Source organism: Mesoplodon densirostris, chromosome X (genome assembly GCF_025265405.1).
Source record: "Mesoplodon densirostris isolate mMesDen1 chromosome X, mMesDen1 primary haplotype, whole genome shotgun sequence".
NCBI lineage: Eukaryota > Metazoa > Chordata > Mammalia > Artiodactyla > Ziphiidae > Mesoplodon > Mesoplodon densirostris.
The window spans coordinates 28,485,873-28,512,203 of NC_082681.1; the positions used below are offsets into that span (position 1 = coordinate 28,485,873).

General features: G+C 38.0%; 1 protein-coding gene and 1 pseudogene across 3 annotated transcripts in view; one reads left to right on the forward strand and one right to left on the reverse strand.

The window, feature by feature from the left end:
* TENM1 (teneurin transmembrane protein 1) overlaps window positions 1-26,331 on the forward strand; it is a 596,609-nt gene that overhangs the window by 274,751 nt on the left and 295,527 nt on the right. For 2 of the 3 annotated variants that reach the window (XM_060088152.1, XM_060088154.1), the window contains exon 6: window positions 20,031-20,183. In XM_060088152.1, the coding sequence (XP_059944135.1) occupies window positions 20,031-20,183 (153 nt within the window). The remainder of the gene's footprint in view (window positions 1-20,030; window positions 20,184-26,331) is intronic. The other variant, XM_060088153.1, reaches the window with a different exon arrangement.
* LOC132482567 (tigger transposable element-derived protein 1-like) lies at window positions 8,752-12,966 on the reverse strand (annotated as a pseudogene).

A 26,331-nucleotide genomic window follows, 5' to 3' on the forward strand; every position in this document is an offset into this window, starting at 1 on the left:
TGTGAAAAAGGAGATAAAAATATGGGATTAGGGAGAGAAAGAGCTCTGTTGTGCTGGATTAGAATTAGGAATATCAATATGCACTCATTCTTTTAAAAACATACATACATACAGATATATGTACATGTGTATATGTGTACACACACACACACACACACACACATTAACAAAGATAAAATCTAAAAGTTTTGTTCTGTGTGTCTATATCCTTGCTCTGTTCCCTGAAAGGACTTAAAAACAATGACACCTCAGTAGTAATGAGCATATCTTAAAACTAGACTTTGGTTTCTAAATACATTTCCTACTGAAAGCTCCTTAGAGAAATGGCTGATTCTAGGTCTGTCAGAAAAAGTCAGTGCAAATTAAGCCTGGAATATCTTGTGCTAGAAAGCAAGGAAGAGTTGAGACATGTCAAAATGACACAGAAACCAATTTGGAGGAGCTCCCACTGGCCAAATTTGAGTATGTAATGATGGTAATGGATTATACATTGAACAACAACAAAAAGAATCTGAGTCTATTGTAATACTTTAAAAATAAAAGGCACTTAATTTCTAGAAATAGATCTGAATTGTATTGTAATTCGTGTAGATCCCTTTATGCATACTCATAGTATCTTTCAAATTAGGTATTTCTAATTTATATGTGAGAACTGACAGTCAGAGAGGTTAAGCAGCTTGCCTTCAACCACACAGCTAGTTAGAGGAAGGACCATCACTCTTAAGGTCTGTCTGACTTTTCAGAAAGAGCCTATGGTGCCCTTATTATACTAACTGACCTCTAAAAATGAGCTCATATAACAAATACTGTTTTATAACCTGCTTTGGGAACATCTTTTTCTATTATTTAACATTCTTCTACAACATTATTTTTAATTGCAGCATCATCCTCTACTGTATACAGTCACTTATATAATCAGTCCCTATTTGCTGGACATTTAAGTACTTTTCCTTATCTTGCTGTTATATACAACATCATGTTGAATATTGTTGTTTTAAAATTTATTCAGATCCTTTTCTTAGTATAAATTTCTAAACATGGAATTCCTAGATCAAAATGTTTAAAAACATTTCCAACACTTTAGGTATATATTGCCAATTTGCCCAAACATTTTGCAACAGTTTACACTCCTGCCAGCAGTACACAAGAATGCTCATTTCTCTGAACCCTTGAAAACTTTTGATATCGTCAATTGTAAAAAAAGAAAAAAAGCCATTTTGATAGGCAAAATGATATTTCAGTGTTTTAGCTTGCATTTTAAAATTACCACTGTGGGGCTTCCCTGGTGGCGCAGTGGTTGAGAGTCCGCCTGCCATGCAGGGGACATGGGTTCGTGCCCCGGTCTGGGAAGATCCCACATGCCACGGAGCGGCTGGGCCCGTGAGCCATGGCCGCTGAGCCTGCGCGTCCAGAGCCTGTGCTCCGCAACGGGAGAGGCCACAACAGTGAGAGACCCGCATACCAAAAAAAAAAAAAAAAAAATTACCACTGTGGTTGAACATTTTAAAATGTCACTGCTAACTTGCATTTCTTCTTTTGTGAATTGCCTGTTGATATCTTTTGTCCATGTTTCTACTAGAGGGTCAGCTGATATTTATTGATTTATAAGGAATTTTATATATTAAAGATTTTGACATAAACTGCATATTTTAACATTGACTAAAAAAGAATCAAAATTACAATTTTAAATCATAGGGGAAAAAAAATAAAACTGAGAGACTGCCGTATTCTTTTCCCACATCTCCTGAACTCCTGGTAAGACATTTCAGGAAATAGTAAAAAAAAAAATTTAGACCCATTTTCATTAATATATGAAGTTGAGTAAACTTCCTATAGCCTACCTTTTCTTTAAAGCAAAATTTGAATCTGCTTCAAAAATAGAAAACAAGGGGGCTTCCCTGGTGGCGCAGTGGTTGAGAGTCTGTCTGCCGATGCAGGGGATACGGGTTCATGCCCTGGTCCGGGAAGATCCCACATGCCGCAGAGCGGCTAGGAGGCCCGTGAGCCATGGCCGCTGAGCCTGTGCGTCTGGAGCCTGTGCTCTGCAACGGGAGAGGCCACAACAGTGAGAGGCCCGCGTACCGCAAAAAAAAAAAAAAAAAAGAAAACAAGGCTTGGATAGCAAAGTGATCAGTTTTAACAGAAATGCTAAGAAGGTGGAGATAAAAAAGAAAACAGACTGTAAAACCAGTAGAAAATATATGGTGTATACTTCACTTACATGTAACCCAGTAATCCAATAAAATAATCAGTGTCCATATAAAAAGATGATCCTACTCAGGTTCCTGTATTTTGAATTGATGAAAGATTGTTAGAGAGCTTCCAGTTCTCTCCTATGCACTTACCTGAGAAGGATGGACGAAATTAGTTTGAGTAATGATTCTGTGGGCAAAGAGCAGAGTTTTCCTCTATGCAAAAGCAACTGGTTGGCATAAAACCTTAACCTAGGGCCTCCCTGGTGGCGCAGTGGTTGAGAGTCCGCCTGCCGATGCAGGGGATACGGGTTCGTGCCCCGGTCTGGGAGGATCCCATATGCCGCGGAGCGGCTGGGCCCGTGAGCCATGGCCCCTGGGCCTGCGCGTCCGGAGCCTGTGCTCCGCAACGGGAGAGGCCACAACAGTGAGAGGCCCGCATACCGCAAAAAAAAAAAAAAAAAAAAAAAACCTTAACCTATAATATTGGCATCATTAGCCCAATATTCCAACCAAATTACTTCAGTACAAAATGTCAGTGACTAGCAGAAATGGATCACATCCTCTCTTGGTCCCGAATAAGAGAGAAGCTGGTCTCTGTGTGTCCTAGGGCAGAGCACTTCCTCTCCAGCTTTTAGTTTCCTCTTCTGTAAAATGAGATTGACCCAAATGGTTGGTCTGTGGTCTTTTTTTGTTTGTTTGTTTTGTTTTTTTCCAAAAGAAGCTTTTAATTTTAGAACAAGTTTAGATTTACAGAAAAGTTGCAAAAATAGTACAGAGAATTCCCATATACTCCTCATCTGGTGTCTCCTATTATTAGCATCTTCTATCACCATGGTACATTTGTCACAACTAAGAAACCAACATTGAATATTACTATTAACTGAACTTGACACTTGATTTAGATTTCACCAGTTTTTCCCCAATGTCATTTTTCTGTTCCAGGATCCCATCCAGGATAGGATATTACATTATGTGTTATGTCTCCCTAGTCTCCTCTAGTCTGTGACAGTTTCTTAGATGACCTTGACAGTTTTGAGTAGCAGTGGTCAGGTTTTTTGCAGAATGCCCCTCAATTTGAGTTTTGCCAGTGTTGTTCTCATGTTTAGACTGGGGTTATGGGTTTGGAGGAGGAAGACTACAGAGGTGCATTATCATCGCATCATGTCAAGGATACATGCTATCAATGTACATGCTATCACTGATGATGTTAACCTTGATCACGCGGCTGAGGTTGTGTTTCTGGGTTTCTCTACTGTAAAGTTACTCCCTCCCTCTTTTCTAAACTATTAGCCTGTGGTCTTTTTGAGCTCTGATATACCATGATTTTATTATGTTACATACAGATTCCCTTATCTGCACAGATCAATTTGCTAGAGTTGCATCCATCACCCAGGAATGTATACTTGTGCTGGGTAACTCAGCTGAAAATTTTCTTGGGACCCATTTCATACTATATGGCTATGTGAGAAATCTCCATTATGTTTCATAGAATGAGACTCTAACCACTTTCTTTGTAGAAAGTGCACTCTACATTTCTTAGTAAAGAAATGATGACTTTAAAATTTTAAGGATGCTCCAATTTTTGGAAACCTTTTACCAAGAGAACCCCAAATCTACAACTTCCAAATCCCAGTGATCAACATGATGGAGAAAAAGAAATGAGCAGGTTTGGGGGATGTTGGTGAGGGTGAGGAGAGAAATGAATGTCTGTTCTAAATTAAGTCAAGGATTTGGAATTAGGAAATCAGGTGAGGTGTGTGTTTGTCTGAATTCTGCTGTAGAGCTGTGTGAAGATGGTAGCTGAAGTTCTGTTAGAGACTTGAGTCCCTCAACATTGCTCTTGCCGAAAAAATGCAACTACACAAACCTCATTTAGGGCAAGAAAGCAAAGGATGCAATGGGCAAATGACCTTCTGCCTTTCTCCACTTCCAAGATAGTTTTGGAAAGGCTAGCTTAAGGGGACAATTAACCAGGCCTAATAATAATGGTTAACATTTATGGAGCATTTATTATGTACCAAGCATTTTTCTAGGTGCCTTACATATACTGACTCACAAGGTCTTCACTAGAACCCTATGGGGAAGATACTATTATTATGCACATTTTATAGTGAGGCTACTGAGACACGGAGATTGAGTAACTTGCCCAAAGTCACTCTGATACTAACTGTAGCAGAGTTGAGATTTGAAACAAGACATTTCCGCTCCAGACACATGACAACTGCCTCCCTTTAGATAGAGTGTAAAGCTCCAGGAGGGCAAGCGTTTTTGTAACCAAGCAGTTACTGTTGTATCTTCAACACATAGGACGGTGTCTAATACCTAGTAGTCTGCCAGCAAATAATTATTGCATGAAGGGAGGGAAAGGCTTGAGGATCCTGATCATGAATCAAGCCCAAACATTGGTGACTCTTCCAGAAGAACACCGTGATGATGCCACCTCAGAAAACTCAGAACAAACTGGGCCATTATAATCTCCACCAGTTCATTCTCTGTATCGCCCCATCTGATCAAATCTTATAAGGCAGCTAGAAGGGCTTGGTACATAACCAGCTGTAGTTTTCTCCTACTCATCTGTTTTCCACCTTCTCTATTATATATTCTGACTCCCCAACCTCATCTGAGCCCTACTCTTTAATGCTAACGCTGAATAAGCAGGTAATGGAAAGGGTTTTAACATCTCAAAATCTAAAAATTTGCAGAAGAGCACATGCCAGGTATCTATGGCTGTGACAACATGATGCCACATCAGGAAAGTGAGTTTCAAAGCATCAGCTACCAGGGGTTGAGGACATAAATCAATGAATACATTCCCATTTTTTAAATTTAAATACATTCAGGTCAAATGAGTAAGAGGAGGAGAGAGCTTCTGTGTAAGTCTGTTTCTCACTTTCCAGTCACCAGTTTTATATGGATCTTTTTAAAAGAATTTGCATATTATTACCAATAAGCATTCAACCAGGAAAGAGGATGAGAGACTGTTGAGGAATCTAAGAGACTTCCATCATCAGTAATGATGAAGTGGTAGGCAATGATTTGGACCATAGCGAAAGGGAGACTTCGTTGAGCAGAAAACGAAGTAAAATGAGAAAGAAAAAGAAAATGTTAAGGAAGAATCAAGAGTGCCGAGTCCTGGCTAAATTGACATTTTTGCTGCATTATTCATTAAGGTGGGGGTTTTGGGGGAAAAAAAAGTGTCCCGTCATTATGCTGCTTATTTCTCCTGACTCCACAAGGCAAATAAATAATACAAAAGTAAATAAGATTTGAGTTATGGAGAGCACTTATTGGTGCTGTGACTTGAGATGAAAACACTAAATAGTTGTGTCTGTCTGATAAGGAATACGCAGATGGGCCCGTTACGCAACTGCAAATGGAGATCATATATTAAACCTGTGATAAGGTACCCAAATAGACATGTTATTTATAAATATTGCTTCAGCCTTGGAATGGAAAATATAAAATACATAGTAAATGAAAGTTTTAAGATAATATAATATAGAACTGGGATATTAAAATGATTTATTACCTTGATAGAATCCTTTCTAGCTTCAATATTGGATAAAACTAGGACTGTACTAAGGCAAAAAAAAAAAATGTATGCTGCAGTAGAGAATGTTTCATTTCATTTAGGAGAGGAAATGTAGGGATTCAAACGTGGAGCCACAAGAAAGGTGTCCTTATTACCTCTGTTGTACTGTCTCAATCTTTTCTTTAATTGGCATTTAATTTTACTGTTTCACTGTGGCAGACTAGCAAAATGTGTTACGTAAAACTGTTCAAATTATAAAACGCTTTTTTTTTCACTTTTTTTTAAATTAATGAAGTCCTTCTTTCAAAGGAAGTTCTACCCATACCCGACATGACAGCTTTTAAAAGTGTTTGAAAGGAATCTCACAGCCATACTGATTCCATTCAAATTGCTTTGAAGAGGAACATTTAAGTATGTTTTATTTATGTTTATGACGTCGTGCAACCACAGATAATATTTTTAGTAGAAAATGTATATGTATAACCCTAGGAAAAAAAGAGAAAATTTGAATGAAACTGCTGAAGCAAAAGTAAGGTACCATAAATAAACATGCATTACTTCCTCTATTTAGTTCTTAAAAAATGTTTCTCTGAAAACTAATGGTTTTCAATCCTGCATATAATCTGGTTATTACCAGGATAAAGCCAAGATCTGAAGGTGATTTATCAAAGGGCTATAGTTCAGTCATACACCAATTTGATGTTTAATGTAATGAAAATGGGATTTATTTTAAGATGGAAAGATAACCTGGTTTCTGTAATGCTAGCAGTCACTGCATTTAATTCAAGTAGCATTTATTTTTGCAATGATGTTCCTTATTGTGGAAGCCTCTTGCTTCACACGATGTCCACTGAAGTATTGGTCTGGTGAAATTGCTTCCAACAGGAGTTAACTTGAAAGCCTGAAGTCATCAGGAGTCACCATCTCGGTAATGTACCTGGTATATTTTTCAGGAAGGGAACTGTCCAACATACAAGTAGATCTGTAGCTTTGACAAGCTTTGGAAGTAAAGTACAAAAGCAGTAGCATCCCTTAGCCTGAAGGAATATTAAGCAAGATATGTAAGGGAACTAGTGGGGAAAAAAATTGCTGACAAAAAGGAAAAACAAATTACCTTGAAAAATATCACATGCTTTTGTCTTGGCATGATTTGAAGCTTATGACATCATCTATAATGGCCAGGACTTTTATCTGTAAGACAGATTTCAAATTTTCTAAATAAATTTATTTAGTCAAATTTGAAAATAACACCAAAAAAATTCTTGTAATAAAAAACATAGCATCCTTAGCTGAATATGTGTGCAGTTTGAGATGCAAGATGAATTTCTTGAAAGCAAACTTGTATTTGCCTTGCAGATATCGCAATTTCAAGGTTACTTCTGTATTTATTATCAGAGCTCTATTTACCTTATTATTAAGTGGATTGGAATATTATCTGTAAAAGAGTGGACACAAAACACCAAGATATACAGAGTAACATAGAAGGTTTCATATCTTCTGACGCTGGCATTATGAAACTATTCCAATAAATTTAATTGCCTAAAAAGAATTCTTCCCAGCACCCAAATTTTCCTGATTCAGATATTTCAAGGATAAGTTTTTAGGCCAGTACATTTCAAACTATATCTGTGGAGCTTTTGGACTCCCAATTCCTTTCAATCAAAAGAATTCTGTTTTATCTTTTGATGGGTTTGAGGGTTATTCATATTTAATTGCTGGATTGTTCTACTGCTTTAAAATGTTTTGAAAAGCCCTATTTTAGACAGAAAACAAAACTTAAAGAGATGGAATAAAAGAATGCATCTATCCATTCAGCTTTTTAAAAGGTTTGTTGAGCACCTACTATTTTTTTTATTGTATAACAATATGTGAATACAGTATCACTGTAAAAGATTCTAACAATACTATGAAAATGTTGAAGTTCCCCCAGCTCCCCACTCTAAAGATCAATAATTTGATATTAATCCTTCCATTTCTCTTTCTATACATTTACATACATAGAGATACCTTTTCTTTTACTTAAATAGGGTCATTGGATGTGCCTTGTTCTACATTGTTTTTTATACAAATCTTAGAGCTCTTTCTATGTCAGTACATATAGGTCATCTAGTGGTGTGCTGATAAATGTTTAACAACCAGCTCTCTGGGCAAAAAAGCCTTGATTTTGCAACATTTGCTGATTCCTGGAGTGTTAAAACACCCACCATGGTGATGGGTCAACTACCAATGTGAAGTCCCTGAAGGTGGAATTGGAAGAGATGTGCACAGTTGGCTCTTGTAAACCAGTAGAAGCTGGCTCTAGCACACCACTGGGTCAGTCCTTTCTCTCTCTCTCTCTTTTTTTTTTTTTTTTTCTTTTTGGCATCTGATTTTGAAATGCATTGAGACTTACAGAAGAGTTGCAAATACAGCACAGAATTCCTGTAAACCTGTCATTCAGTTTCTGCCAATATTAACATCTTGCATAACCATAGTACAGTTGTTAAAAGTAAGAAATTAGCATTAGTATGATGCTATTAACTCAGAGTTTATTTTGGATTTCTTCAGTTTTCCACTATGTGTTCTCCTTGTTCCAGGATCCTATCTAGTATACCAAATTGCATTTAATCGTGATGTCTTCTTAGTGTCCTCTAATCTGACAGTTTGTCAGTATCAGTCCTTTTGATTCTTATGTGGGATTTTATATTATGGGTTTAGCATTCTCTCATAGATGGATATATTGGTGGGGTTTTTTTTCTTTACTATATTAACAAAATCATTATATTAACAATGCTGTTTTGAACTTCCTTGTACATGCCCATTTATGCATGTAGAGGCATACTTCAGAGATATTGCAGGCTTGGTTCCAGACCACTGCAATAAAGTGAGTCATATGAATTTTTTTTGTTCCCCAGTGCATATATAAATTATGTTTATACCATACTGTAGACTATTAAATGTTTAATAGCATTATGTCTAAAAAAACAATGTACATACCTTAATTAAGAACTACTTTATTGCTAAAAAATGCTAACCATCATCTGAGCCTTCAGCAAGTCATAATCTTTTTGCTGGTGGAGAGTCTTGCCTCGATCTTGATGGCTGCTGACTGATCAGGGTGATGGTTGCTGAAGGTTGGGGTGGCCAGGGCAATTTCTTAAAATAAAGCTATGATGAAGTTTGCCTCACTGATTGACTCTTCTTTCACAAACAATTTCTCTGTAGCACATAATACTGTTTAATAGCATTTTACCCACAGTAGAATGTCTTTCAAAATTGGAGTCAGTCCTCTCAAAACCTGCCCGTGCTTCATCAACTAAGTTTATGTAATATCCTAAGTCCTTTGTTGTCATTTCAACGATCTTTACAGCATCTTCACCAGGAGTAAATTCCATCTCAAGAAACCACTTTTTTTTTTAACGTCTTTATTGGAGTATAATTGCTTTACAATGGTGTGTTTCTACTTTATAACAAAGTGAATCAGCTAGAAGTGTACATATATCCCCATATCCCCTCCCTCTGTGTCTTCCTCCCACCCTCCCTATGCCACCCCTCTAGGTAGTCACAAAGCACCGAGCTGATCTCCCTGTGCTATGCAACTGCTTCCCACTAGCTAGCTATTTTACATTTGGTAGTGTATATATGTCAATGCCACTCTCTCACTTCATCCCAGCTTACCCTTCCCCCTCCCCGTCTCCTCAAGTCCATTCTCTACGTCTGTGTCTTTATTCCTGTCCTGCCCCTAGGTTCGTCAGAAGCACTTTTTGTTTTTGTTTTTTAGATTGCATATATATGTGTTAGCATACGGTATTTGTTTTTCTCTTTCTGACTTACTTCACTCTGAATGACAGTCTCTAGGTCCACCCAACTCACTACAAATAACTCAATTTCGTTTCTTTTTATGGCTGAGTAATATTCCATTGTATATATGTACCACATCTTCTTTATCCATTCATCTGTTGATGGACACTTAGGTTGCTTCCATGTCCTGGCTATTGTAAATAGAGCTGCAGTGAGCATTGTGGTACATGACTGTTTTTGAATTATGGTTTTCGCAGGGTATATGCCCAGTAGTGGGATTGCTGGGTAATATGGTAGTTCTATTTTTAATTTTTTAAGGAACCTCCATACTGTTCTCCACAGTGGCTGTATCAATTTACATTCCCACCAACAGTGCAAGAGGGTTCCCTTTTCTCCACACCCTCTCCAGCATTTATTGTTTCTAGATTTTTGATAATGGCCATTCTGAATGGTGTGAGGTGATACCTCATTGTAGTTTTGATTTGCATTTCTCTAATGATGAATGATGTTGAGCATTCTTTCATGTTTTTGTTGTCAATCTGTATATCTTCTTTGAAGAAAAGTCTATTTAGGTCTTCTGCCAATTTTGGATTGGGTTGTTTGTTTTTTTGATATAGAGCTGCATGAGCTGCTTGTAAATTTTGGAGATTAATCCTTTGTCAGTTGCTTCATTTGCAAATATTTTCTCCCATTCTGAGGGTTGTCTTTTGGTCTTGTTTATGGTTTCCTTTGCTGTGCAAAAGCTTTGAAGTTTCATTAGGTCCCATTTGTTTATTTTTGTTTTTATTTCCATTTCTCTAGGAGGTGGGTCCAAAAGGATCTTGCTGTGATTTATGTCAAAGAGTGTTTTGCCTATGTTTTTCTCTAAGAGTTTTATAGTGTCTGGCCTTACATTTAGGTCTTTAATCCATTTTGAGGTTTTTTTTGTTTGTTTTTTGTTTTTTTTTTTGCGGTACGTGGGCCTCTCACTGTTGTGGCCTCTCCTGTTGCGGAGCACAGGCTCCAGACACGCAGGCTCAGCGGCCATGGCTCACGGGCCTAGCAGCTCCACGGCATGTGGGATATTCCCGGACCGGGGCATGAACCCGTGTCCCCTGCATCAGCAGGTGGACTCTCAACCACTGCACCACCAGGGAAGCCCTTGTGTTTATTTTTGTTTATGGTGTCAGGCAGTGTTCTAATTTCATTATTTTACATGTAGTTGTCCAGTTTTCCCAACACCACTTATTGAAGAGGCTGTCTTTTCTCCACTGTATAGTCTTGCCTCCTTTATCAAAGATAAGGTGACCATATGTGCGTGGGTTTATCTCTGGGCTTTCTATCCTGTTCCATTGACGTATATTTCTGTTTTTGTGCCAGTACCATACTGTCATGATTTCTGTAGCTTTGTAGTATAGTCTGAAGTCAGGGAGCCTGATTCCTCCAGCTCCATTTTTCTTTCCCAATATTGCTTTGGCTATTAGGGGTCTTTTGTGTTTCCATACAAATTGTGAAGTATTTTGTTCTAGTTCTGTGAAAAATGCCAGTGGTAGTTTGATAGGGATTGCACTGAATCTGTAGATTGCTTTGGGTAGTGTAGTCATTTTCACAATGTTGATTCTTCCCATCCAAGAACATGGTATGTCTCTCCATCTATTTGTATCATCTTTAATTTCTTTCATCAGTGTCTTATAATTTTCTGCATACAGGTCTTTTGTCTCCTTAGGTAGGTTTATTCCTAGATATTTTGTTCTTTTTGTTGCACTGGTAAATGGGAGTGTTTTCTTAATTTCACTTTCAGATTTTTCATCATTAGTGTATAGGAAGGCAAGAGATTTCTGTGCATTAATTTTGTAACCTGCTACTTTATCAAATTCATTGATTAGGTCTAGTAGTAAGAGACCACTTTCTTTGCCCATCCATACAAAGCAACTCCTCTTCTGTTAAAGTATTATCCTGAGATTGCAGCAATTCAGTCACATCTTCAGGCTCCCCTTCTAATTCTCGTTCTCTTGCTATTTCCACCACATCTACAGTTACTTCCTCCACTGAAGTCTTGAACCCCTCAAAGTCATCCATTAGAGTTGGAATCAACTTCTTCCCAACTCCTGTTAATTTTGATATTTTGACCTCCTCCCATGAGTCACAAATGTTCTTAATGGCTTCTAGAACAGTGAATCCTTTCCAGAAGGTTTTTAATTTACTTTGCCCAGATCCATCAGAAGAATCACTGTCTATGGCAGCTATAGCCTTATGAAATGTATTTCTTAAATAGTGAGACTTGAAAGTTGAAATTACTCCTTGATCCATGGACTGCAGAATGGATGTTGTGTTAGAAGGCATGCGAACAACATGAATCTCATTGTACACCTCCATCAGAGCTCTTGTGTAACCACATGCATTGTCAGTGAGCAGGAATATTTTGAAAGGAATCTTTTTTTCTGAGCAGTGGGTCTCAACAGTGGGCTTAAAATATTCAGGAAAACATGTTGTAAACAGATGTGCTGTCATCCAGGCTTTGTTCCTCCATTTATAGAGCACAGACTGGGTTGATTTAGCATAATTCTTAAGGGCCCTAGGATTTGCAGAATGGTTAATGAGCATTGACTTCAACTGAAAGTTACCAGCTGCATTACTCCCTAACAAGAGGGTCAGCCTGTCCTTCGAAGCTTTGAAGCCAGGCATTGACTTCTCCTCTCTCGCTATGAAAGTCCTAGATGGCATCTTCTTCCAGTAGAAGGTTGCTTCATCTACATTGAAAATCTGTTGTTTAAGGTATCCAGCTCATTATCTTAGCTAATTCTTCTGGATAACTTGCTGCAGCTTCTACATCAGCACTTGCTGCTTCTCCTTGCACTTTGTTGTTATGGAGACGGCTTCTTTCCTTAAACCCGACGAACCAACCTCTGCTGGCTTCAAACTTTTCTTCTGCAGCTTCCTCACCTCTCTCAGCCTTCATAGAATTAAAGGAGGAGGGCTTTCTCTGGAGCAGGCTTTGGCTTAAGGGAATATTGTGGCTGGTTTGATCTTCTATCCAGACCACTAAGACTTTCTCCAAATCAGCAATAAGGCAGTTTTGCTTTCTTATCATTCACGTGTTCACTGGAGTAGCACTTCTAATGTCCTTTAAGAACTTTTCCTTTGCATTCACAACTTGGCTAACTGGCACAAAAGGCCTATCTCAGTTTTCAACATGCCTTCCTTGCTAACCTTAATCATTTCTAGCTTTTAATTTAAAGTGAGCAATATGTGACTCTTCCTTTCACTTGGACACCCAGAGGACTTTGTAGGATTAACTGGTCCAGTTTCAATATTGCTGTGTCTCAGGGAATAGGGAGGCAGGAGGAGAGCAAGAGAGGTGGGGGAATGGCCAATGGAGCAGTCAGAACATACACAACATTTATCGATTAAGTTTTCTGTCTTATATGGGCTCGGTTCATGGCACCCCAAAGCAATTAAGGTAGTAACATCAAAGATCATTGATCACAGATCACCACAGCAAATATAATAAGAATGAAAAAGTTTGAAATATTGTGAGAATTACAAAAATGTGACACAGAGACATGAAGTGAGCAAATGCCGTTGGAAAAATGGCGTTGATAGACTTACTGGAGACAGGGTGGCCACAAACCTTCAATTAGTAAAAAATACAATAGCTGGGAAGCATAATAAAGCGAAATGAAGTAAAGCAAGGCATGCCTGTATGTAATTATTTCTTTAGTGCAGATTCCTAGAAGTGGAATTCCTTGGTCAAGGAACATTCCCAATTTAAATTTTGATAGACAATCAATAGCAATCACAAAATTGCTTTCCAAAGCTGATTTACCACTTTACAGTCTTATCAGCAGTGTTTAAGCAAGAGTACTTCTTGACTACCAGGTGCTGAGTTAGGTACCAGGGACAAAAAGATGAAGAAGACGTGGTACCTGCCCTTTCAGTGCTTAAAATGATGAGGCCTTCATATAAATAGGTATCTTCAACATAGCATGGTGCATTCTATAACAAGGTGCTAAAAGAGAAGCACCATATATCTCTTTGTGAAATGTTCTAGATAGTCAAGATCAGTACTGTCCAATAGAAATACAACCCACACCAACATATAATTTTAACTTTTATAGTTGCCACATTAAAAACGTAATAAGAAGCAGGTGGAGTTAACTTAAATAGATTTTTAATTTAATGAAATACATATCCAAAATATTAACACTTCAACGTGTAATCAATATGAAAATTATTAATTGTATAATTTGCATTCTTACTTTCATACGAAGTCTTTGACTTTGACTAACCACATTTCAAATGTTTTATAGACACATGTGGTGAGTGGCTGCCATATTAGACAGTACAGACCTAGGTCATTCAGCATGTATTTCCTACATCTACTTCTGAAGCACTTCTGCAGTCTCTCCCTTATAAGTGAATATTTGCCTTTTGAAGGGACATGGAATGGGGAAGCATTATCAATTATAAACATTACCAGAGACCATCAGTCTTACTTAAGAGAAACAAAGACCAACATCCTAACAGAGAGTACAGAAAAATAACTGCAGAGAGGCTTGGAGGCTCCAGCCTATAGAAATATGCAAGTTAAGAAGAGCTTCTTCTGAAGTCAGGCTGCCTTGAGATCCAAGATGCTTGATTGAGTTTGACACTTGGGGACAGCGAGATACTCCATTTGTTACTTTAACTTTGTAATAAATTTATAATTTCGGAGCATAGCTCTTTGCAATTGGATAAAACAAGAAGGATAAGAATTATAAAATCTACAGGACTCAGCACTAAGGAACATTTGTGAGGAGAGCATTAGGGACTGCCATTCTTAATCAGCTGAAAAGACATTACTCCTGGAATATCTGAATAGGCAGACACATTCTGTCCAGCCATTGAACTTTAGTGAAGTGCAAATAATGGAACTGGTACTTCCTGAGAGATCTGGCTAGTGTCCAACCTTGCTCATTGAGTATGTATATTTTTTATATATGTCTTTAGGAAAAAGAACTTTGACTTTGTTTGGGGTCAGGAGTAGTTATATTAGACCTACTATTACCAGTAGTGCTCATTTGTAGGTATATGTTGGGGCATGTGTGATTTTAGTTTTATTACTTTCTATTCATTTGTAGTTTATTGGTGACCAGTTTGTGAAGTTGGTTAGAGCACAGAGATAACAGGATTATGGTTCCAATCCTGCTTTTTTTTGTGGGGGGGGTGGTTCGCAGTCCTCTCACTGTTGTGGCCTCTCCCGTTGCGGAGCACAGGCTCCGGACGCGCAGGCTCAGCGGCCATGGCTCACGGGCCCAGCCGCTCCGCGGCATGTGGGATCCTCCTGGACCGGGGCACGAACCCATGTCCCCTGCATCGGCAGGTGGACTCTCAACCACTGCGCCACCAGGGAAGCCCCCAATCCTGTTTTTGAGTTTTCCTACCACTCTTCTCTTTCCTAACTGAGCTCTGGCCACACTGAGCTCCTTAGTGTTCTTCATATATTCTGTACAAGACTTCAGGGTTTTCTGTAATTGCTGTTCTTTCTTCCTAGGAGGTTTTTCAACTAGATATTCATATTGCTTCACTTCATTCAAATCTTGGTTCAAATATTACCTACTCCAAGAGACCTTCCCTGACTACTCGGATTTATTTTTTTTCCTTTAGAGCATTTGTAACTACTGGACATTATTTCACTTATTTGTTTCTTTGTTTCTATATAGCCATATTATATTACACCATATATTTATTCATTGTCTGCCTCTCGTAACTTACCACCCTCTTACATGAGTTTTGGGGGGGTAGAGATTTTTTTTTTAATTCACTGCTGTAAACTTAGGAAAACAGTGCCTGGCACAAAGTAGGCACTCAAGAAATACTTGTTGAATCAATATATGAATATAACTTAACACTGCCCTCTTTGTTCATTACCAGTTGTACCCTTATTTCTAACCAGTGGGCTCATAATGTTTATACTTGGGTTTAGGGGACTTGCTTAAAGTGTGGCTATAAATACATAGCATAGATCTGAATGGTGATCTACTAGAAGGTAAGGACTCTGTATCTTCCTCATTGTGTATCCAAGGCTGATATGCAGCCAGTAGGTCCTGGTTAGGATATATTGGTTGTTTACATTCAACATCCGTATGGGTCAGCCAATACCTTTGCAGTCCTGGCTGTTTATTACCTTTTCCTGTATTCCCAACATTCCCTGTGTGCTCAGCATATGCTTTGAAAATACTTGTTGAATGAATCAATAAATACATCCCCATAATAGAAATATTACCATATCTTTCTAGTGGTGTGTTGGTATATCCCAAAGTTCAACATAGTTTTATGTATTGGTCTTAGTGTGAACAAAGTATTATTTATTTCTAATAGAACTCAAACACTGGAGTTATTTAGTTACCTCAGTCTACCCTGCACATAAATGCACTCTTTGATTTCCTTTCACAACTCAGTATATGGAAGTTCAGTTTGTAGGAGAGAAAAGACCCATAGCCTTGCCATAGTACCCATAGTCTGTAGCAAGTAATTTTCATTACATATTCACAAATAGGTACATCACACACAAAAAATGGGTACATTACAAACAGCTCATTGCCTAGAAAAGGTATAAGTAAACTCAAAAAATTATAAAGCTTTACCACCCTCAAAAGGTATTTGACTAATTGCGCATACCTCTTTATCTGTCGTGATTGGCTAGAAGCAGTCCATTTCATTTGATGGTGAAAAATTAAACCTTATTTTATTATTTTGAAGTGATTCTCAGCACATGTATTTTCTCTCTCATTGTTAAGTGCGCTCAGGAAACTGGCTTAACTTAAATAAAGTATATAAAATAGCCCCCTTGATCTGCAAAATGAGAACTACTATGCCTTTTGTTCCTTATGGCCCATCTAATTTCAAAAAAGTAACTGAACCAAGAAAGTCAAACACATTTTCAATTTAGCTTCTAATATCCATCATATTCAAATTATTAGGGGACTGAGTAGACTGAATTTTCTATAAAGCTGATAAATACCTTTAATTGGAGTGAGGATGTTAAACCAACTGTACTTTGAGTCTTTTGGCAAGGAAGTCTCAGGGATGTCCCTACTATAGCTCTATTAGCATGCCATACTGTACCTTATTCAAAACCAGTATCATTTGAGTTTCATTTGTTTCCAGTAATTGCAAGAGAAATTCATCAGGCAGTACTGGCCTTAATCCAAAGAAAAGGGTAGAAACCAATTAAATGCTTAAAAGTTTTAAGGATAAATTAGAAGGTAGGTGTTAGAAATCTCTTTAGCTCAACTAAAAGTGGATGAATGATTTTTAAATAGGCTATCTGGCTAGCTTTCTGGTTCTCGGTTGCTAATTCATATGCTATGTATTTGTGTTAGACATATAAATTAGCCCCTTTCAGTCTGCCTAGGAACATAAAGAAAAATATGAGATGGCTTATGAACAGATACACCTTTTTTTTTTTTTTTTTTGCCTTTTGGTAAGATTTGGTTGATTTGAAAATTGCAGTAAGAAAACAAATAAAAGGATGTCCCCACCTTCTGTCCTAGGCACTGTTTTCTCCTAACGTTCTCTCCACTCAGTAATCTCATTTGCTCTCACTTCAACTGTTGCTTATGTGCATGTGTGATTCTAGTCTTGCCCTAGACCTAATATTTCTCCAGAACTTCAAACTCCTGTGTCTGGCATGACTATCTAGATAGCCCACCAGTCCCTGAAACCTGGAATCTCCAAATATTAATTCATTGTATTCCTCCCATCACGTCACCCTTCCCCAAACCAACTAGTAAGCATTCAACAAACACATATCCAGCACCAACTATTTGTAGCTAGTGCTGAGCTAAGTGTGAATTCCCTAACTCTGTTAAGGGTTCCACAGTGCTTTCAGTTATCAGGCTCAAAACCTTAACCGTTTTGGATTCCTCCCTTTCTGTCACTCTTTCCTATGCCCATCCCTAGCACACCTACACACATACACAAGTGTGCAAGCACACACCCACCCACTCATACACAGAGCTTGTTGCCAAATCCTGAAATGACATTTATGCAATTTCTCCTTAAGGAATCGCCTTCTTGGCATTCTCACAGCCACGGCCCTAAATGAGACACTCATCATTTTTCACCTAGATTATTGCAGTGCCATCCCAATTTGTGTTCTTGCAACATCTTTAGGCCTCCAACCCATCCTTCTCCACACTACTACCGGGTTTATCTTTCTACAAAGGGTGCTCTGATGATATCATTTATTTGCCTAGAAACCGTCAGTGCTTCTCATTGCTATTAAATTAATCTTCCTAAAGAAAATTGATCATAGCCCTCATCTGCTCAGAAAATAGCAGTGCCTCCCTGTTGCCCAGTAAATTGAATCCAAATACCTAAGTGTGGCATTCAATGCCCCCCACAATATGGCCCTTATCTACCCTTCCAGCCTTTACTTCCACTAACTTCTATACGTAGCTAAACTCCAACCAACCCCATCAACATCCTTTGCCTCAAATACATCCTGTGCTTTACAAAGTCATATTTTGTTCAACCTGCCCCCTCACCCCACCCATTGTTGACACCTGCCCCACATATCCTTCAAGGTCTATCTCTAATCCTACTTCCTTCTTTAAATCATCCCCGATCAACCAAGCCAATTTTAATCTATTGTCCCTTTAAACCATTTCTTTTAAAACAAAAATTTCTTTGTTTCCCAGATGGCAAACATCACACATGTTCATTGTAAACAATATAGACAATACAGAAATCATAGAGAAAATTAAAATCCTGCATAAACCCCGCATACTGTTACTATGTTGCAATACATCCTTCCAGCCCTTTCTCTCGCCACATAGCAACATATGTGCGCATGTGCGTGCGCACACACACACACACACACAATATAGATCATACTATTCATACTGTTTAGTAGCCTGATGTTTTTCATTTGATGCATCATAAATATTTCCCATGCCATTACATAGTCTTCTGCAATAAGATTTAATAAGTGCTTAATCTTGTATTATTTATAATATCATCAGTTATTTAATTAATCTCCTTTTGATGAATATTTAGATTGATCATAACTTTCTACTCATTTTTAAATGTTACAATGGATAGACTTGTAGTTTTGTACACATTCATAGCTAATTCATAGAAATTGAATTGTTTGCTAAAAGATTAAGCCAAATTTCAAGTTTTCTTAATAAATGGTGCCACATTACCCTCCAGAAGGTGACTGGTTTTTTATACTCACATCAAGAGTGTATGAGAGGGCTTCCCTGGTGGCGCAGTGGTTAAGAATCTGCCTGCCAGTGCAGGGGACACGGGTTTGAGCCCTGGTACGGGAAGATCCCACATGCCGTGGAGCAACTAAGCCTGTGCGCCACAACTACTGAGCCTGCGCTCTAGAGCCCCCAAGCCACAACTACTGAGCCCATGCACCAAAACTACTGAAGCCTGGTCACCCAGAGCCCATGCTCTGCAACAAGAGAAGCCACCGCAGTGAGAAGCCCACACACCGCAACGAAGAGTAGCCCCTGCTCGCTGCAACTAGAGAAAGCCCCCGTGCAATCTAAAAAAAGATTTGTCAATCTAAAAAAAGATTGACTTAAAAAAAAAGTGTATGAGAGTGCCCATTTTCCTGCATGCTGATCAACACTGAGTATTTTTTAATTCTATGATAGCAATTTTTTAAAATAAATTTATTTATTTATTTTTGGCTGCGTTGGGTCTTCGTTGCTGCACGGGGACTTTCTCTAGTTGCGGCGAGCGGGGGCTACTCTTCGTTGCGGTGCAGAGGCTTCTCACTGCGGTGGCTTCTCTTGTTGTGGGGCACGGGCTCTAGGCACACGGGCTTCAGTAGTTGTGGCTCGCGGGCTCTACAGCGCAGGCTCAGTAGTTGTGGCGCACGGGCTTAGTTGCTCTGCAACATGTGGGATCTTCCCGGACCAGGGATCGAACCCGTGTGCTCTGCATTGGCAGGCAGATTCTCAACCATTGCGCCACCAGGGAAGCCCTATGATAGCAATTTGAACCTGTATTACCTCAATTATTCTGTGTATTATCATTATTTTATACTTGTATTACTTCCAGCTCCTACCCTAATAGGCATCTAGATGTTAACATCTGCAGTAGCTATCACAGGACCTTATGCATACTAGGCACTCAGGAAATATTTGCTGAATTGAATTGAACGAGGGCCATAGAGAAGGTCTCTCATGTTCTCGCGATAGCCTGTCCACCATTACTCTGCGGTTTCCATGTGCAAACTAGAGTTACACGACTAAGGGAAATGGAAGAGGAAGGGGTCACAACACTGAGGAGCAGAGTCCAATCCCACTGTAATTGCTTAACCAGAATTTCAATTTCTGCTATCACTGGGATAGCTTCAGCCTCAAAATTTTAAGCACTGTTTGGGAAAGTCGCTACATGTGTGATGTGGGTATCAACTCCAGGTTGCTTGGCCTAACTGAAAGAAAACCAGTCATGGCATTTTTAGGTGGAAAGGGACAGCTGGTTTAGAGACCTTTTTGACAAGTCTGGAATAAGTTCATGTATGGCTTGTTTTCTTGCAGCAGTACATTTGTTCGGCCTGACTTGGCAGTTGCAACCAGCTGAAGGACAGCTCTATGAAAATGGAGTTAGCAAGGGGAACAGAGGGACTGAATCCATGGATACCACTTACTCTCCAATTGGAGGAAAAGTTTCCAATAAATCAGAGAAAAAAGGTACAGTGATCAAAGTGACTGATTGATTATTGATTACTTTTCTTCTAATTTAGTCATTAGAACCAAACCTGGGATGGTTTCACTTCACATTAAATTTCATGATCACTCGAAAGAAATACTCTACGTGGACAGAATAAATACATGTAAATATCTTGTGAAAGCAGATTTTCCTTTCTCTAGTGCCTTGAATATAAACCAATTAAACTTTTTAAATATGTTGGCAATTTTGAAAATAGATAAATATTTACAGGATGGAGGTTTCAATACAATGGAAATTGCATTTCGCATATAAGTACCCTGAAACAACATGGGATTTTGATTAAGTTCTCTGTGTCCAAGCCCAGCATTTATATATAACACTTTACAAAGGGTATATGGAAATTTCTTCTGTTTATAATAAGAAAATGCCTTCTATGTGTAATACAAGGGCGAATGTTTATGTCAAAGTGGGGGAATATGAATTTTTTTCCTAGTTGGGAAACATGAATTCTTCCTAGTTGGGGAAAAGAAAGAAGCACTTTGAGTACTGAATTTTTAAATTTAACCAACATAAGCTTGAACTACCTGACATTTACAATAAATGTCACAGTACTGTACCAGCAGTCCCAACATTTTATTCATGTTGAATGATCTTAGTCTTAATATTCAAATATTGAAAATAACTGGAAATTTGTATTGTGATTTCTCTTGATATAAGATACAGTACAGAGGGCCTTGAGCCATGTAAAATATCGGGATGTCAATTCAAAAAGTAGAAATTGAAAACAAAACGTATAGCCAGTACTATCCTAAACATTTTTAGATTAAATATAAACAGATGAATGAATGAATGACCCAAACCCTACCCTTAAATTAAGAAGTTTATAATTTTATAGAGGTGGAAAATCAGTTTTGGTTCATTAGTTGAAAATAAGAGATTTTTATAGTTGTTTCAATGACTACTCTTGTGTTTTTAGTTCCTTCTGCGGAGTTATTTGTGGGTTTTGTTTTATTTTTGTTTGCTTTTGAAAAAGGAACTTTGCTTTGGTCTATGCTTCAGTAAAAATTAATGCTTAGGGTTCAGGAAAACATTATGGTTTATTCCAGTTTTCAATTCACAGTGCAGTTTGCTTTATGTCCTTTAGAATTACCATTTCTAGCCTGGGCTGAACTTTCCCAGCAATTTCATTGTTGCTGCTGAGAGGGGCTGAGGGTAGTGCAGGGGTCAGAAATGGCAGAGGAAAGGGTCTGAATACACTTGGACATTTTCTCCCTTACCTTCTCTCCTGCTATTTGATTCCTTTATATCTGCAAGTACAAGAGCCACCATTTGGTATCATATGCTTAGGGATTTTTTTTGCCAGTCACACTGAAAATCATGAATTATCTGTTTGATGAAAATGAAGCATACAAGACAGCAGAAGGTCATCACATAGTTGTCATCAGAGCATATTCATTTTTTATTCTAATTCAGATTTCTAGAATTCCTTTCCAAAAAATAGTTTGATGATGATGACTAAATTGTATTAAACAGTTACCATGTGCCAAGGGTTACTCCAGACACTAAACATGTATTTATATCATGAAAGTAATGCTATGGTCTTCATTTTCCAAATGAGAAATAGAAGCACAGAGAGTTTAAGTCATTTGCCCAAGGTCACAGAGCTAGCAACTGGTGGTCTGATTCCAGAGACTTGTCTCTTAACTTCTGCATTATACTGAAATCCACACATGAAACATATATGAAAACCACAAAAGACATTTTATGCCCTGAAAACAAAGCCCCAGTGTCTATTCATGATAGATTTTAGGTAAATTCTGTATTTTAATGTGTTGTGACAAGTTTCATAAATGGAAAATGTTTTTAAGTTTCTGCTCAATTACAACAACAAGCAGGCCAAACCAATTTCTTTATTAAGAAAAATCATTAAAGGTTGATGCCATATATACCAAATTATTATCTTAAACTGACTTTTTATGGAAGTCTGGACAAAACGTTAACAATAGCTGCACATCATAGTTCTGTTGTATTATATTAGGTCTTTACTGTGTATTACTTACCAAGTAAAAACATAGCTCCTCTTTTATAAAGTCCTGTGTATACTAAACCAAGCCTTGCAGAAGATGTAATATACTATAAGGATATTTTCAGTTGGTCACCTGTATCCTTTTACAATTTTCTAGACATCACACAACCCCATAAATACAATTCTAAACTCGAAAACCAGGTAATTCTTTTTACACTGTTTTCTTTACTCTCTTAGAGTGTTGAACAGTATAGCACTGTAGTTAAGAGCCTGGACTCTGGAGTCAGGTTTGGCTTTGAATACTGACTTTGTCATTTGCTGGCACTCCAACCTCAGGCAGTTAATTGACACAGCCTTGCTGAACCAGTGTCCTCACCTGCAACATATGGATGATAATATAGTACCTGTCACATAGAGTGGCTGTAAGGAGTAAGTGAGACAATGGATGTAAAGCACATTGTTTAATTTAGCAAAATAATTATTATTGGGTCAGATGATTGGAAAATTACCTTGTATTGGCATCCTATTAGATACTATAGATCCTGCTTTCAAACTGACATCAACTTTTTTATGAATGATGGCCTCCTTAGGATTTAGATGTTTTCTCTCTTTAAAGTTTGATTTCTCTTTACTTACCAATTTAACATATATTATTTTTAAATTATCATCACTTTCATCATCAAAGGCATGGATAAGTAGAATGGCACTTTAAAAATAATCAAATTCTACTGGAATTGGTTCCCCATTAACAGTAGCTATATGTATCTGCTTCTCATTAGATTAAAGAATTTTCTCACCACTTAATTTTCAAAATGAAAGAAAAAGTGTATTTGATTATATATATTTAGTATGCTAAAATTTTCTTTTAAAAATTTATTTGAATAATTTAAACTTAATTTCAAAAAGAAGATATGTCACAACCATATGTCAGAATCTACCAGAAAAATCAGTTATCAATTGTTCACTAATGTAAAATTGAAAGTATTGCACTAAAACAGGCCCTACTACCTTAGAAGCTTATAAACTAGTCATAACTCACTCTTTCTCTTTAACTTGTAAATATTAGGTAACAGCTGGTTTAAACAGAGCAGAAGATATGAACAAATGAAAGACTTGTTCCTAGACCTGAGTCATGTAAGGTCCATAAATTGAAATGAAAATAATTACAGTGTAACTTATCAACCAGTATAGAATGTTAAAATCTTAAAGATTATCAAATCCAATGTCATTATTTAAAGATGAAGAAACTGAGGTCCAGAGAGGTCAAGAACACACAGGGATGGTGGTGCAGTTGTTGAGAATCTGCCTGCCAATGCAGGAGACACGGGTTCGAGCCCTGGTCTGGGAAGATCCCACATGCCGCGGAGCAACTAGGCCCGTGAGCCACAACTACTGAGCCTGCGCGTCTGGAGCCTGTGCTCCGCAATGAGAGCCTGTGACAGTGAGAGGCCCGCGCACCGCGATGAAGAGTGGCCCCTGCTTGCCGCAACTAGAGAAAGCCCTCGCACAGAAACAAAGACTGAACACACCCATAAAGGATGGAAGGAAGGAAGGGAGGGAGAAAGGGAGAAAGGAAGAAAGGAAGAAAGGAAAGAAAGAAAGAAAACACACAGAGAACTGGAACTAGAACCAAGGACTCCTGGTTCCACCTCTTCTGTTTTCTCTTCTGTTATTGTAATAATGCAACACAATCTAAACATGTAAATTCCTAAAGAGGTTTTCTAAGGGGGAATCAAAGACAGAAACTGAGCTGGTAAGAATATTAATTTTATTCAGGCTATTGCAATAGGGAGAGCACCCCAGGTTCAAAGATCAGTTTTGCCTAAGGCTTTTATAGGAGGAGTACATGAGCTACAAGCGGGATGATTTACAGTTGGAATTGTTTTGTACTCAGGGCAAATCTCAGTGAGTCAGATGAACAGGAAATGTTTTCTCTGTGTCTAGCTAGTTGAAGAGGAACAAACAGTTCTAAACTCCGATAATTATTTGTGAAAGAACGGGAAATTGGAGGGTCTGGATCTGGTTTTTCAGCAGGTTCCAGCAAAAGGGGAAAGGTCTGTTTTGGCCTTGTCACAGGTAAACAAAGGAGTCATGTGCAGTTCTTATGGGAGTGCTGAGAAAGAATGGACAGAGAGCCTTCTCTAATAAGTCTTCGGGAAAAGGGTTTTCAGTTTGGTTATTTTTGCTTATTTATTTGTTTGTTTTGTGGTAAGCCACTTCCTAAATCATAAAAGGGTGGAAGGATATCTGAAAGCAAAAGGTCGGGGTAATCTCTTAACCAACTCTGTTTTCCAGGGGCATAGGGCTCAGGTAAAATCCAACATTGTCAGTAACAGTCTGAATGAGGAAGAAGTTTATTGGGTAGATGAGGGTACTGAATTCCTGCAGGTTGGATGCCCAGGAACAAAAAGGGTGGGTGGAGAGACAGAAAACTAAAGGACACTAAAGACAACCTTTATCTCCTTTACAATTTTTGCAAAAGGCTGGCCTTGGGAGGAAGTGACATTTCTTTTAAGTTCATCCTACAAAATCTATCTCCGCAAAGTTGAAGGAAAAAAAAGACATTTTCTAGTCAATGTCTGTTGAATATACGACCATGTAAACAACGTATAGTCGATTGATATGACACAATCTATAGCCTGTCGTGAAGATGCTTCAGCCAGGACCAAACTGTGACTATAGCTTCACCTGTCTGGGCTCCAGTTTCTCCTCTGAAAAAAAAGGGAGTTGGCTTTGCAGGGAAGGAAAAATAATTTTCCCTTTACCCTTCAGGTTCTTGGCTGAGACCCCCTTGTAATAAAAAGAAAGATAAATTAGGAGAAAAACAAGCAAGTTAAATAACATGTGCATCTCCTGTTTTCATGGGAGAGACCCAGGAAAACTGAGCACCTCCCGGAAATGACCCGAGCCATCACCTTAGATACCATCTCATCTGTAAACAAAAGATGTGAGGGGAGTCAGTTAAGGGAGGGTATCAGGAAAAGCGCAGTAAATGGACTATGGGTGTTATGCAGATTTAAGTCATTTCCTTCTCCTTTGATCAATTAGCCATTCCAAGTAAAAGTTGACCTATTTTTGCAAAAGGGGATATACTCCTGGGAAGTGGTGGAAATGTGTGTCTGTAAAATTTGTAAACCGCATCTTCCCATTTAAAGTACTTGCAGAGAATTCTGTTGTCATTCAAATAATTAATTCCCAGTTTTCTGCATTATAAGTTTCGGTTTTTGACATGTATATAACAATAATCGTATGCACTTAGAAAGCATTTGCAGTTTCAGAATACTTTAATGTCTTTTATCCACATAACAGTTTTATGCTGTAGCAGCTATTGTTACCCTTGTTTTATAGTTGAAAAGGAGAACACAAGAAGGTTAAGTGACTTGCCTTGCATAATAGACATAACTACAGGCAGAGCTGAGATTAGGATCCAATCTCTTTACTGTTATCTCAGCACCCTTTTTTGGGTCTTTTCTTTCTTTTTTACAAAATTCTTTTCTCAAGGCCAGTTGTTTAAGTAACAGCTGTCTTGATTAAAGATCTCAATGCTAATAGTCACATCCCTTCCCTAAGAATACTTTTTTTTTTGCCATTTTCTGCACTGTTTTTTTAATTGATATTTTATTGTCCTTGTAATTTCTTTGAAGTCTTTTATTCTCCCACTACATACATTACCATATCTTCCCCATGTGGATAGTCATCTTTAGTTATACCCTTTCTAGTCCCACTACCAATATAGTCACCATATCCACCATGTTTTATCAATTTTATCTTGCTGTATCCTTAACATCTATTTTCTAAAACATTCTGGTTGCCATCACTACGTAATTTCAGACGTATACTTAATCTTCTCACCTGTCTCCATAGTGTTCCGCATTTTCTATTTAAAAAGCTTTTTTTTGAAATATAGTTGATTTACAATATTATATTAATTTCAGGTGTACAGCATAGTGATTCAGTATTTTTACAGATTATACTCCATTAAAAGTTATTACGAGATAATGGCTATAACTCCCTGTGCTATACAATATATCTTTGTTGCTTATCTATTTTATACATAGTAGCTTGTATCTCTTAACCCCATATCCCTAATTTGCCACTTCCCTCTCCCCACTGGTAACCATTAGTTTTCTTACATCTGTTAA